General features: G+C 43.4%; 1 protein-coding gene across 1 annotated transcript in view; it reads right to left on the bottom strand.

Annotated features, from left to right (window-relative positions):
- Positions 1 to 6,359, bottom strand: part of ca10a (carbonic anhydrase Xa) — an 84,960-nt gene extending 78,601 nt beyond the window's left edge. Inside the window, 1 exon segment of the mRNA XM_062474875.1 lies at positions 5,565 to 6,359. Within this exon segment, the coding sequence (XP_062330859.1) occupies positions 5,565 to 5,625 (61 nt within the window). The 5' untranslated portion in view covers positions 5,626 to 6,359.
- Positions 6,360 to 15,620: the final 9,261 nt, after the last annotated feature.

Below are 15,620 nucleotides of genomic sequence, written 5' to 3' on the forward strand. Positions count from 1 at the left end.
GAGAGAGAGAGAGAGAGAGAGAGAGAGAGAGAGAGACAGAGAGAGAGAGAGACAGAGACAGAGACAGAGACAGAGAGAGAGAGAGAGAGAGAGAGAGAGAGAGAGAGAGAGAGAGAGAGAGAGAGAGAGAGAGAGAGAGAGAGAGAGAGAGAGAGAGAGAGAGACAGACAGACAGACAGACAGAGAGAGAGAGAGAGAGAGAGAGAGAGAGAGAGAGAGAGAGAGAGAGAGAGAGAGAGAGAGAGAGAGAGAGAGAGAGAGAGAATGAAGAGAGACCCTGAGAAAGAGAGAGAGAGAGAGAGAGAGAGAGAGGAGAGGAGAGAGAGAGAGAGAGAGAGAGAGAGAGGAACCCAGTGTGATAAATAAGCAGTAAGCAGAGTCATTACTGCAGGAAGATAACTACACAGTGGGCAGGGCATCAGGGACAAAGGTAACATTAAGCCATCTCTTACCGCCTTCATAAAGACTAAACAACTTCTACCAAGACCCAAAATGAAAAGCTGTTAATTAATCAAACGAGTATTAAATTTACCTCTCACTAAGGTATTCAGCTTAGTCCAGGAGAGAGGGAGAAAGAAAGGGGGGCGAGAGGGGGAAAGAGGGATTGTGTGATACATTTAGTAGACACTCTTATCCAGAGCGACTTACAGTAAGTACAGGGACATTCCCCCCGAGGCAAGTAGAGTGAAGTGCCTTGCCCAAGGACACAACGTCATTTAGGCATGGCCGGAATCGAACCAGCTACCTTCTGATTACTAGCCCGAATCCCTAACCACTCAGCCACCTGACTCCCACTATACAGTGTGGAAGAGAGAGGCAGAGAAAGAGCGCAGGAGGTTGAGAAAGAGAGAGAGAGAGGGAGAAATAGAGAGGCAGACAGAGAGAGAGAGAGCATGAGAGAAAGGAACATTATGAGGGAGCGTGAGAAAGGAGGAGGCTGGGGAGAGAAAGAGGAAAAGGGTGGAAGGAAGGAGAGAGAGAGAGAGAGAGAGAGAGAGAGAGAGATGAGAGAGAGAGGAGAGAGAGAGAGAGAGAGAGAGAGAGAGAGAGAGAGGGACAAAAAGAAAGGCCTTCCACAGTCCTCCAGTGAGTCTCAGTCCTACCAGGAAAACATTCTTGATGTTTTCAACCTCCATGATCTCCACGCAGAACAGAAGATCAACCTGCCGGAACAACCTGGAAACCGGAAGTAGGACCGGGTCACTTCCTGGGTCCCTTCCTGTGCCCCTCCTTCTCTGGTTATAAAAAGGGGCTTGCGCATGGCTCCCCCTCTTCACGTCGTCATGTTGAGGGGGATCAGTGAAAAGGCCGTTGACGTGGTCCTAACAAAACGCCAGGCTGTTTGCACACGTTGTCTTGCTGAGCCAAGAGTTGATATGCCGTCATCGCTGTTGGCTATTTGTCTCATTCCAGAGCCTGGCAATTATGAGGTGCAGGGTCAATAACGCTCTGACGTTTTTCTAATTTACTCTCTCTTCAAAGAACAATGTGCCTTGATGCAGGGGGAGCTCTGGGATAACCAGTAATTATATTGTGCAGCATGTGATTATTTACAGGAATTAGATGAAGACCAAGCAAGGCCATAATCTGGAGGATAATACTGTAACATTAAAATGTCATCTCTTCGCTCCGTTGGACATTCCTAAAGATATACATATGATGTTTAGGTAGGTTGATGGGTTTGCATGTGTGGCATTGTGTGTGTGTGCCCTACGTGCGTGCGAGACAGCGTGTTTGTGTGTGTTCATAAACAACATGGCGTAGTGTGTGTGTGTGAGAGAGTGTGTGTGTGTGTGTGTGTGTGATTCAGTGTAGTAGTGTGCGCGTGTGTATGTGTAAGTGTAGGAGAGAGTGTGTGTGTGTGTGTGTGTGTGTGTGTGTGTGGGGGGGGGGGGGGGGGGGGGTGGTATAGGAGCATGTCTGTAAATGTTCGCGAGGCCGTACATACTTGCAGATACGAGAGAAACGATTTCAACCGTTCTCGGTGACAGGGTTTCTGCTGAGGACGTAGTTAGACGAGGCATAAGTGGACAGAAAAAGCGGGCAGCACACAGGCAAACAGATGGAGAATAGAAAGCCAAATTGTTTACCTGGCACTTCTAAAATCCTTCCCACAATGGGCCTTTCAGCACATTCAGACTAGGGAGCCTGTGGATGGGTGGCTACAGCTGAACAGCCTTCTGTGATAAGGGATAAACTGGACTAGCAGTAAAACTGGGCCACACTTTACATTAAGGTTAAATTATCTACCATGTAATTACATATACCCATACCTATAGGGACAGTGTTGTAGTTTAGAAGATAATACAGCTGTAAAATGATTTTATGATGGTGGACAAGCTGTTTCTTCTCTCCTGTAGCAACAAAGGATTATTTCTAGCTGTAATAATTCACATTTGGGGTTACATTAACTACCATGTAACTATTTAGCAATACCTATAGTAACGACAATGTAAGTAAGTAAGTAAGACTTTATTTATATAGCTCTTTCACAAAAATACCAATAAGATCTCTGTTCAAGAGAGAAAACAACTTTAAAAAGTAGGAAAACCCTTTTGAGATAAAATTACTTAAATGCTTCGGTAAAAAGGTAGGTTTTAAGCTGTCTTTTAAAAATGTCTAGAGTGTTTGCTTCCCTAATATTTATGGGTAATTTGTTCCATAGTTTTGGGGCGTAATTGACAAAGGCCGAATCACCAATCTTCTTATGACTGCTTCTGGTGACCTCTAATAGGCCTGCATTTGATGATCGCAGTGTTCTAGCTGGTGTGTAGTTTATAAAGGAGTTATCAATGTAGCTAGGTCCTTGTCCGTGTAGAGCTTTGTATGTGAGGAAAAGGACCTTAAAGTCAATTCTGAAGGTAACAGGGAGCCAGTGTAAAGTAGCTAGGACAGGACTAATGTGTTCTCTCCTTTTAGTTTTGGTTAATAATCTAGCTGCAGAATTTTGAATGAGCTGTAGTCTTTCAGTGGTTTGTAGGTATGTAGGTACATAGGAACTGCATTTACACTTATGGTTTACTTAAATGATTGCACAAGTGAAACTTGGCATGGGGGATGTGTCAGGTGGCTGAGCGTTTAGGGAATTGGGCTAGTAATCAGAAGGTTACTGGTTCGATTCTGGCTGTGCAAAAAGGACGTGTCCTTGGGCAAGGCACTTCACCCTACTTGCCTGGGGGGAATGTCCCTGTACTTACTGTAAGTCGCTCTGGATAAGAGCGTCTGCTAAATGACTAAAATGTAAATGTAAATGGGGGAGGTTGGGATTTCCAGGGGTAAGAAGATGTTGATGGATCTTGTTTTGGTAACACAACCTTCTACTGTACCTTCCTAACACTGCATTTCAGGTGTCAGGTGTTTTTTCGGCTTTTGGGTCATCTGTTAGATCAAGTGATAATACATATTACATTATAATCCAAAATAAAATGTTTTGGATATTCATTTATTGTGTTAATTCTTTTTTTCTCGTGTGATTAGGCTTCAGTTAAGATATCATCTTCATTTATGTTGAGCTAGGGCTCTTGGTAAAGAAAGATCTTCCAAGCTCTAGAAAAGACCAATATATTCAGAAAACATCCACAAACGTTGAGTTTTCTGGTTGTATTATGCTACTTCAACAAACTGCTTAGACAGTGACCCAATCCAAACTTTAATGGACCTTTGGCTATTTAACTGTGAAGATACACCAATCCTTTTATCTGTATCTGATAGATAAGCCTGCTCTCAAGGGCTATGCAAAACCATCCGATTTGATAAGACATTTGGTATTTCTGTCTGTAGATACAGTATATTTTGGTCTTAATCATAAAATTGGACGTGACAACGTACCTACAAATATCGAGTTAATTAGAGCCCGTGATGTCCCACGAGTATCACACGTTGTTGTCATGGCAATACACAGTCGGAAGTAACGGATTAAAACGAACTGGAACTCACGGATTAAAGTTACATAAACGGCAGGGGCACGCGCCAAGGATGTCATACTTGCTCCGCATTCGATTAAGGGTTGGAGTTCCATCGACAATGACGAAGCAGTTTATTGAACTTATTTATCCTATGTCATCTTAAACTGGCTCTGTAGAGCCTCTACAGTATAGGAATGTTCCTGGGGGGTAACGTGTGAGGTGGGAGGAGGGTTGGTTGGCTGGTAGTGGCGTCGTCTTCAGTAACTAGTCGTTATCTCCGCCTTGAGGGAGGGAGGTGCGGGCTCTGAAGGTTGAAGAGACTGACGTGCGTAAACCGACAGTTGTGCGTAAAGCATACGCTCATACAGGCGGAGATGCGCAAGGGAGGGAGAGGGTGGTTTTGCGCACAGCCAAGTCATAAATATGCCTACCCCCATCGTCAACACCAACGACCGGGAACCCGCCCCTCAGGTACTGGAGTCGCACCTCCACTGGCACGCGAGTACCGGGCTGGCATAAGAATCCTAGTGTTAATAGAAAAGAAACACTGGCTGTTGGACTGACAGCCAAGGACATGAGGGTAAAAAAAAACATTTATTCCAAAACGTTAACGTCTCCATTAAGAGTGAATATATAGGCGTAGATGAGCGTAGATAGATTATAAAGTTTAATAGGCCATAAAAACACTGGTAAAGATTCGCATGCCTCTCTCTCCACATGGGTATAAGAGAGACGCATGAAGACACATCGCCGCAGAGCATTGCCACGAAGTGCGCTCACTGATGCGCGCGGTTAGTCAATCTGACTAGAACTCCGGATTGATTCGATATTTTCACTTGGAATCTTTCCAGTATATGGAGCAATATCAAAGCTCCACATCATATATCTCGCCTCACTCGACTATTTAATCAAATAACACGTTACATATACTGCAGCCTAACACCTTGCTTGTAGACCTGTTCAATGTTGCGCTACAGCACGTGAAAAGCCTCGTATTTCACCCACCCCTCTGCTCGACGTGACCGTGCCTTTTCACGCAGGTGCCACGATGACACCTTGCAGTAAATACAACCCTAGGTCACGTCTTATTTCATTTCCCACTATTTTTTTTTTTTGCAACATGCAGTCCAGGTTAGGGGAATAATATAATCAAAAATAAATAAATAAAAAACAAATACATTGCCCTTTTTAAGACAGAAATCAGAAATGTGGGACATTCTATCTATGGATGTGACTCGCTCTTATGATAATCATATATTTCCTTCCGAATTGGAAGTTTTTCTCGTGGCATACAATTCTCGAATTATATCAACATCTTAAATAGGCTACCTGTATAGCTGCTGATAGGATTTTGACTTGGAAAAATGTATCCCTTTAAAATGCATTTTCACATCACAAACCGTCCAGCGTCCCACAACATCTGCGGGGGGCTAAGGGAGGCGACTTTTCTCATCCCAGAGATGCCGTACTTCAGACGGCTTCAATAGTTACAAATGACACACTAAGATTCAAGCGAGAGTTAAAATCCGTGTAACTTTGTTGTACAAAACCGCGCGTATATTGCGTCAATCACTAAGTGAACGCACCTGCCGTTACAACCCCACTATGTACGGACTTAGGATAGAAAAACAGAAATTAACACATTTCACGAAAACTTACCTGATATGCAGACAATAAAGTTGGCTTGAAGAATGATAAATATTTCCCAAATTATATCCATCGTCTATCCTCATTCCAGGTGCATTACGCTCGAAAAGAACGGTGTTGTATCAATTGCAGATCTCCAGTCGTCCCAGTCTATATCCCGCTGTACACCTTCCGCGAGGTGTTTGCCACACAAGACACATAGCAGGTTTATCGCGAAGAAATGACGCCGCACTTTCCCATAAAGCTACAATTCCAGCGAGAAGGAAACACTCCAAGTTAATAAACAGCTATGTAATTTCCCGAATCAGTCAGTGGGTTTTCTCCGTAGCATTCCACCGTGTCCCAGGAGCATCCATGAACGTAGCCTACTCCGCTCTCGTCGGTTTTACCGTCGGTTTTACTTCAGATAACTGGCATCGGTTATCCCGCATAAACCCGCCCCATAGTCGAGCTCGTGATCCAGGTCCTATAAACACAAAGTTATATGGTAAATGACAACGGAAGGTAGGCTATAACTTGAAACCCAGCACAAATAGTAACAGCGTTTAACGGTAAACTCGCTTTGACTAAGTCAGTCAAACCACGGCTTGGACTGACGGGCAAGAGGGCGCGCTTTGCTCACTCTTCACTGACACGTGCCGCACTACGCGCGCTTCAAGCACACATCTTGTACGGTCTATAGGGTCTAGTTAGCGTTTCAACACACACGTGTTCCATTCCCTCTCCGAGATTCTTGGCAATGGAGGAGAAAATAGTAGACTCTTAGCGACAAAGCGGGAGAAGAACACTGCGACTGGCCTTCGCCATCCGTGCGCGCCCCTCAAGTATAGGCTACCGCTGTTCGTACTGACACACCTGCACCGACTGTTCATTATTTTCACGATTCAAACATAAATGTACCCTCCAACTCTACAGATGATGGAGCACGTTGTGAATTGGCTAATGGCTCTGTGAGTGTATCAAGCTATATAAGATAGCCTACCGTGTTTTAAAAAAGCCCAACAATATAAAAAGTAAATAGTCTAAAGATATCCTTCGAATTATACAGAACAAGTGCAGCAATTTAAATTCCAGCTTGACTTTTAAACGTCCATGATTTCCTTATTTACCGAGTTGGAGAGTTCCGGTAGCGGTCTGATTCTAGCACCTTGCGATGCCACAAGCCCACTGAGCATCAGCCATGGACGTTAAGCAATAAATAAATAAATAAAAAAGCACACGTACAGAGCATGCGCGCACCTGCAGGCACAGGTGGATGGAAGAGACACTGTGGTACCCAAACTACGATCAACGAAGGCGAGAGAGAGAGAGAGAGAGAGAGAGAGAGAGAGAGAGAGAGAGAGAGAGAGAGAGAGAGAGAGAGAGAGAGAATGTGGTCACTGTTCGACAGGTGAGGTTGAGACAGAGATGCACTTCCTCCTACAATGTGAAACATTCAGTAATATAAGGAATGGTTACTGAAACTAATTAAACTGTAATCTCAGATTTAAAAGATTTTAGTGATCTCTCAAAGGTAAAAATACTAGGATAAGGAGACAGGGGTATATGCCACAACCTGAGGGATAGTGAATGAGACTGTCCACACACACAATGCACACACACAACATATAGCCTACTGTGTGTGTGACTGATGTGTGTATAAATATATATCAATATAATATTATATATATAACAATATAATAAATCAATCTTAATGTTGTGTTCATGTTCTCCAGCTTTAATTTAAAATTAATTCATAGTATTTATTTGATATTTGATCGTTTGGCAACATTAATAATATAACCTCTTGAATAATAATAATAATATTAATATAAAGTTTTACACTTGTGTGGTGTATATAGGTATGTATATGTCTAATTATTGTGTGTGTATCTCTGAGTGTGTAAAATATAAGTAGGCTATATATAAACTATATATATATAATTTATATAGATTAATATTCCCTGTTGCTTTGGCAATATGAACATTTGTTATTTCATGCCAATAAAGCCCTTTGAATTTAATTGAATTGAGAGAGACAGAGAAAGAAATTAGAAAGAGAGACATCTTTGTATTTAAAGGAGCACAAATCTATTGGCCTTACCTCACAAGCTATGTTCACCCAAGTTCTTTAGTAGTACCTACCTGACATGTTATCGGTTTTATTATAGAGTTAAAATATGCGTATTAATTACTCACACAAATCTGTGCAGACCAATATGCGATAACATATTTTTGGTGGACGGTTTGTGTGCTTCCCAGAAAGTTAGTTACCATAGCTCCATATCCCACTGTTGTAAGCACCAACGGATATCCTTTGAAGAAAATGTCAAAACATACAAAAAAACAAAGATCACAGCTTCCAACCCAATACTTTTCATTTAAGTTTAATGTTCGCATATCTTTTCATAGGAATCCAATCAAAACTGTATTAGTCAAGCCCTTTTTTTTAACAAGCAGTGCCACAGAGGGCTAGATGCCCACAGATCAGTCACCCCAAACCAACCTATAAACCCTCAAGGATGTCAAGTGGAACATGGGAAAAAAATGAAAGAAACCTCAGGAGTAGTTCAGCGAAGGATCTCTTCCTCCAGATACGGTTAGTGAGACACAGAAGTGCGGACCGTAGGCCGGAGATAATTGTACATAATATGAATGCGAGTAGAAAAAGTAAGTAAATGGGGATTTCACAGTCATTAAAATCTTAGGTGCAATTTAGCCTGGAGGCACGGCAACAACGGCTTGGGCTGAACAGATAGACGTATTACAAACACTAGACCTGGAAAACAACCGATCATGACGGTAACGGTAAACATAAATCGTTACTGGGACCGCCGCTGGCACCAGTGTCTGAAAGAAGAGATGGCAGCTTTACTGTGTACAGATTGTGTATGAACAGTAAATTCAAATCGGTACGAACACCCACATTGATTTCACCCCGTAGTCGATATTAAGGTTTACTTTACACAGTGCAACTGCATATAGGCCTACATTGAAACAAGATTTGTTTGTGAACCTAAATAGAAAAAGCTTTAGCTGTATACATTGATTCCGATGAAACACTGTCTACGTGTAACAGACTATACACGAATAGGTCTAAAACTGTACTAGGGTGACAACGAGCTTAACTGAAACGTTTTGAACTTATTTAGCGATCGCTTAAAAATCATATTTTTTATGTATTGCGTTATCCGCTGTATGAGTTCCTCTGACATGTCTTATGATTGTGTCACAATGCGTTCCAGACCCTGAGTACTTACGTGATTTTTCCGTCTGATACCCCTCTCGCCCTTTTGCGGGGTTTCTGAAATGTTCTCCTTCTTTAGGTCTAGCGAGAGGCAGAGTATGATGGACAATCAATACCGCACACAGGGTTGTTTTAAGTGGCACTTTTCCACATCAGAGAAGAGCCTCCCTGCAGACTAATGCCACATGGACCGCAATGCTTTTACCTGTCAGGTTTCATCCTGTATCTCGTTCCTTGTACTGAGACCTAAAAATAATGCCTGTTTCTTTTTAAGAGAGCCTTGAAAAGGTTACATACTTCCTGCTAGCACACAATGCTGCATTGTGTTCGGCAGGAGGTAAGGATTTATCCTCTGGTGTATTCTTAGGCCTATTGTGGATGCTGTCACAGGGTGAATTAAAGGCCGGATTCAACTGGATTGCCTAGAAGGGATGATACTGAGAGGTCTTTTTATACAGCCTTTCATTCATTCATCCATTCATCCACCTGTCCATCCATCCATCCATTCTAATGTATTTATCCTGTACATCCAATGTTTTTATCCTAAGTAATATACATTATTCTATCATCCATCCATCCACCCACCCATCCACCCATCTAGCTATCCATCCATCCATCCATCCATCCATCCATCATCCATTATCCATCCTGCCATTCATCCATTTATCCATCCATCTATCCCCTTCATATGTCCATTCAACCACCTATCCATCCATATTCCAGTCCAGATATAGTGTGTTGGACTACTAACAGCTTTCCAAAGTGAAAAGTCTTTATATGTCCCCCTTGGCTGGAGGTAGCAGTGTAACTTCACATCAGTTCCTGGAGGGCATTCAGGTTCTATCCAACAGACCCAACAGATTGCATGCTCAAATGAAGCAATTAGCACCGTGATCTTTTTTAAAGGCCAGACAACCTTGCCTCATGCCTGCTGGAATACTTATTGAACAGCACCAAATTAGACGCAACGTCCAAGGGCTGTTTACCACCAACAATGGATGAAGAGCTTGTGAAACTCTTGATGGGGAAACAGCAGTAAGTTACACAGCATTTTCCTCAGTGCATTTCTACCTGTGAGGAGTAGGTTTGTGAGGTACACTGTATAGGTTTGGGCGGAACAGGACAGTTATGGGGTGAACAGGACAGGTTTGGCAGGTATACAGTCTGGATTTGGGAGGTTTGCCTCCTGATAAACCAGAACACACTTCCCACAGCCAACCTGGAACACCTCACCTGTCTTCATTAGAGAGGGATGGAGAGAGAGACGGACAGAAAGAGAGGGAGAGACAGAAGAAGAGGGGGGAGGGAGAGAAAGAGAGGGAAAGAACAAAGGAGGGAGAGAGAGACAGAGGGAGGGATAGAGAGAGATGGAGGGGGGGAGAGAGAGTGTCAGCTGTGTGGCTTCTCTTGCCAAGGTCAAAGGAAGGGAGAGGGAAGAGGTTGAGGATGAGGGTCAGTTTCTGGCTCCCACTCACAGTCAGGCAGCTGTGTGTCAGCGCTTGCTGGGAGGTCAGCTGGGTGTCTACGCGTGCCAGTAAGTGTGTGCGTGCGTGCGTGCATCCAACAACAGCCAAGCCAAAGCCTCACATATGATCGATTACGAGTCGGCTTACATTTTCCGCTCCGACTGCGAGGAGGCCGGCCGGCCTGCGTGTCCAAGCTGAGCTGAGAGGACTGGGTTCCAGCCCCTGTGCCACGCTAACCAGACAAATAGAAAGTGACACAAACACAGACAGGTCTAATGTGTTTCTGATAAATCCGGACCCACCCTCGTTCCAGACAGTTCAATCAGCGATGACAGAGAGGAGAGCTCCCAGTGCCCAGCGGCCCCCTCCCAGCTATAGCCCAGTCTCTGAACCCAGATCAATGCACCAGAGGTTCAGGGGCCAGAGCTATGCAAATGAGAGATGCTAATTATCTTGATGCCTGCATGGGGAAGAATGACTGCCCGCTAATGGGAAAATCAAAACACATTAAGGACAGCCAAATGATTTGATTTTTCTTAAATGACTTTACCTTCCCAGAAACAGATGGACGCAGGTCGGGCTGAGGGAGATTATCAGGCGGGAAACAGACAGTGGGAGGGAGATGGACAGAGAGAGAAAGGGAGTATCAGTGTGAGAGGAGAGGGAGAAAGAGAGAGAGGAGAGAGAGAGCTAGAGAGGGAGAGAGAGATAGAGAGGGAGAGCAGATGAGAAAAAGCAACATGCTGAAGATTTCATTTACGCTAATTATGATTAATGCGGCAGAGGTCTGGTTGACTGTGGACGTTATTTTCCTCACATGCCAATTTGACAGACGGACTAACAGACGGACAGATAGACAGGCAGAGAGATAGACAGAGACAGGTAGACAGGACAGCAGTCAGGCAGAAAGGCAGACAGGCACACAGGCACACAGACAGGCAGACAGGCAGACAGATAAACAGGCGGACAGGCAGGAAGGCAGGAAGGCAGGCAGGCAGAGACAGACAATAAGACAGGCAGACAGGCAGACAGGCAGACAGATAAACAGGCAGGAAGGAAGGAAGGAAGGAAGGAAGGAAGGAAGGAAGGCAGGCAGGCAGGCGGGCGGGCGGGCGGGCGGGCAGGCAGGCAGGCAGGCAGGGTGACATAAATTAAATATGTTGATGGGGACGTGTTGCTTGAATATTTTTTTTAATGGTTTGGTTGAGTTTAAGATTTTTCACAATCATGTTTCCACAACATACTGACAAACCAATGAGAGTTCCTTTAAATGACACACACCTTAGCTATGCTTGCACTCTCATTTGGTTATATCCAATCAAGTTCATACATTCACTGGATGACCAAGACACAGGACACAATTATCTTCTCTTTTCACGTGTTGCCTCTCTCCTTTCTTCTGTCCATCTCCGGCCCTCTGAGCCCTTTGCTGTTTGTCTTCCACGAGCACACAATGACAGAATGCATTAAACCCTATTTGAATATGCTGATTAGTGAGTGAGCACTATATGGAGGCAGTGCAGTGCGAGTGCAGTGCGTGTGTTTGTGTGTGTATGTGTGTCTGTGAGCATGAAGCAAGGGAGGGAATGGGAACGTTCCCGACTGCTTGCAAATTCATTTCTCTATTAGGTTAAACACATCCGACTGATTGACAGGACAGGTTTTTACAAGTAATGAAAAACGTTCTCTCTTCTCAATCTGCCTCTCTACCCCGAGGCTTGTTCCACACAAATGTGCACCCCACCCCACCCCCCCACCCCACCCCCCCCACCCCACTCCCCCCCCACCCCCCCACCCCCCAAAAAAAAAAAAAAGCACAGCGTTTTCTCGTTCCCGGCCGAGACTCTCTCCCGCTCCGCCCGTACAGAGAGAGATTAAACGATGAACGCAGATTCTCGTCCATCAATCAACAAATTGGTTGGCAGTTTAAAAATACACTCCACTGGATGGCTCATCAGCTTAACACCTCTAATGGGGATTGTTTCATCTGGACAGACAGCTCCGTTGATTGATGTGGACACGTTTCAAATGTTTTAATTGTGACTGAGGTAAATATGGCATCTCAATTATATACGTTCATAAAAAAAACGACCAAAATCATTTGGGCCATTTTATGCATCCCCCCAAGTCTACACAAGGTGTGATTTACACACACACACACACGCACAAACACACACACACACAGAAATATATATAGATGCCTTCTTAGAAATACCATCACACTTAGTCTATCTTCAGGGGAGTGAAATATCTATAATAATAATAAAAAAAGGTTTCTGAACATGTAATACACTGAATGTGTTCATAAAAAAACAGCAAGCAGCAGTATAGAGTGATTAGAGCTGTCCTTCTAAGCACTGTATCCTTCCACATACTGAGAGCATCTGACGAATGAGCCACAAACATCTCAGGGCTGTTAGATTTCATTTTCTTCTTGCCCATATCAGTAAATCTGCAAATGTCCAGGCAGCATTATTATCCCCCCCCCCACACACACACACACAGTCAGACACACACACACACAGTCACAGCTAGCCCCATCTGGGTGACTTATGGAGGCTTTTCCAGACAGAAACATCCCATACGGTGTAATACTGGACTTGCTGGATGCAATATGCATCTGTGACAGTGTTCTTGAAAACCTATTTTACCTCAAGTGTCCTCAAAGACTAGTAGCTCTCTGTCATTGCAATGTGAGAAAAACACACACAAAAAACGCACGCACGCAAACACACAGGCACATACATGCATACACCTACACACAAACCTCATGTAGCTGTGTTAAGTGCATATTGTTTTGCCTCGTGTTTGTTATCCACCAGGCAGAACTCTGGTACGAGTTGCTCTCTACCACTCCTACACTCACACACCAGACACACAACAGACACACACACGCACACGTGCACACACACATACACACACACTCAGATTTGTCACCCATAAACCATTTGGCAATTAAGTTTATCAGAGTAATTTGTTATTTATGTTATATAAGTTTATTTAAGTTCAGTATCATACATGTTATATAATTTAATTCAACAACACATTGGACTCCAAACAAGGTGTAGTGTGTCATAGGTAAACAAACACACACACACACAGTCACCTGGGGCCCGTTCTCCGTACATCGCTAACTCAGTTAGCTGGATTTGATTGTTGACGATTTGTCATTATCTTGGATTGTTCGGTCCTTCGAAGCTCATCCTGGACTTGCTGTCATAGCAACAGGTCCGTAAGCTTATTTTAGCCTATTTTATGTAAACATGATTACATTTAGTCATTTAGCAGACGCTTTTATCCAGAGCGAAATTAGATTGATTAGATTGAGGCTTTACAAGCAGAGGTGATACAGGAAGTCTGTCACAGACATGTCTTGTCTGTTTTTACTACAGGAACCTGTTGCAGAAGGTGCAAGAATAATTAGCAGAATTTAACATGAAACCGAATGAATTGCTCATTGCGTGATAGATAGGCTCCTTAAGCACAGCGCGATATGCTCGCCTATACTTTTTGAGAGGATAGCCTATCGTTTTTTTTGTGAGGGTGTCATTTACATAATACATTTGTTGAAACCACATCATATGACATTAAAGATGATAAATGAAAATATGAAAGTATGAAGAAAAAAAAAAAACATAGGCCTAGCTTACTGTAATAAGCGATAAAACGCGCGGTCACTCCTCTACATTTAATTTGGTCTGCTACTTTTTGCCAGCCCTCTTTCTTGGATTTTGCAGACTTTGAGGTGTTCCCTGGCGTTCTGATAAAATCTTCAAATTCGGAGTAACCTTCGAGCAAGCTGTTGCTCTGTTGGCTCTGTTGCGGAAAAAACAGGGCGCTCATTTTGGCCACGGTGAGCAGCCATAGACTTATGTGAGCAGCCAATAGCAGCGTTGCTGATCAAGGTTTCTACTATCGATACACACCCCCTTTTAGACCAACGCATAACTCAATCCAGCTATACTAATTATAAACAACATGGGTGTTCGAAGAACCGAATTAGCCAGATCATGATTAGCAAGATGAAGTCGTCTTGGATGTGTCATTTGATCTCGGATGTAATAAGCGACGTACGGAGAACGGGCCCCAGGCCCCTCTCTATCTACCAGTCTGCCCCAGCTCAGCCAGAGGGTCAGTGCAGAAGGTGACATGGACCTATTTCCATCAGATAACTCCTGCCCTTCAGTCCTAATCTCACGCACCTGAGCTAATACCACACTTTCTGTCTGATTGAAGCTGGCAAGCAGATTATCAGTTTATAACCTGGGAACACACAGGGCATATTCAGGGATTTACGGAGCATAATACAATTGGAGCAATCTGCTAGCGTGGGTCAAATCCGGCCACGGAGGGTGGTGGGTGAGGGCAGAAAGGCACAACATGTACTGACAGGGGGAACTAGGTGTCGTGTCTGCGCTGGAACAAGCTGAGGTGAGCTCCACACTGGTCAGAGATGCCATTTGAAAGTGGGTGGGATTCATTTGAGTGCATCAGCAGAGTCCTTTCATTGGATTCAATTATGTAAATGTTCTTCTGGAGGTTGTTGTGACTGAAGGCTTTGTATTAGCAGGCAATCTGAACGAATGTTTGCCACACTGTCAGGATTGGTTTTGAACTCACTCTGTGCTGGAGGAGAATATATTGCCTTCGTTGATTCTGGTCAGGCTGGGGAAAAAAATATGTTTTTTTGTGTCTGGGAATGTGCTTATTTTTATAGAACCGGAAGCATTTGGGTGGAAATGTATTTTCTTTTAGGACTGAAAGATGCATTCAGTTGTACTGATTTCTGTTTTTGTAGTTGGTTGTTTGCGGTTGTTGTCGCTGTCATCATTGTTGTTCTTGTCAAGGTCAAGGTAAACTTTATTATCCACAAGTAGGAAATTCATATGGTCACCATTACACGCTCCATTGTTAGATAGCCTGCTGCATACAAATAAAAACATAAATACATAAATACAAAAGCATTACATACAAAAACAGTTAACATTGTAACATATGTAATATATGTAATATATAAGAAAATAAAAAATAAACTAGCTGAATGCTAGCTGATTGTTGTACAGTCTAATTGCTGTAGACACAAAGGAATTGCTGTACCTTGTGGTCCTAATTTTCCTTTGCAGTAGTCTGCCACTTGACCTGTTGCTTTTTAAGAAATTCTGATGAAGAGGGTGGGTTGAATCATTTATAATTTGTTTTGTCTTTTTAAGACTAAGATTGTTGTACAATTGGGCTACAGATACCTGATCAACTCCAATGATCTTACTGGCTGTTTTGACTTTTCGTTGCAATTTATTCTGATCCTTAATATACATGTTACCAAAGGCACAAAAAAGACCAAAAGATAAGACACTCTGCAAGAGAGCTTTGTAAAAC

This window comes from Osmerus eperlanus, chromosome 12 (genome assembly GCF_963692335.1).
Source record: "Osmerus eperlanus chromosome 12, fOsmEpe2.1, whole genome shotgun sequence".
NCBI lineage: Eukaryota > Metazoa > Chordata > Actinopteri > Osmeriformes > Osmeridae > Osmerus > Osmerus eperlanus.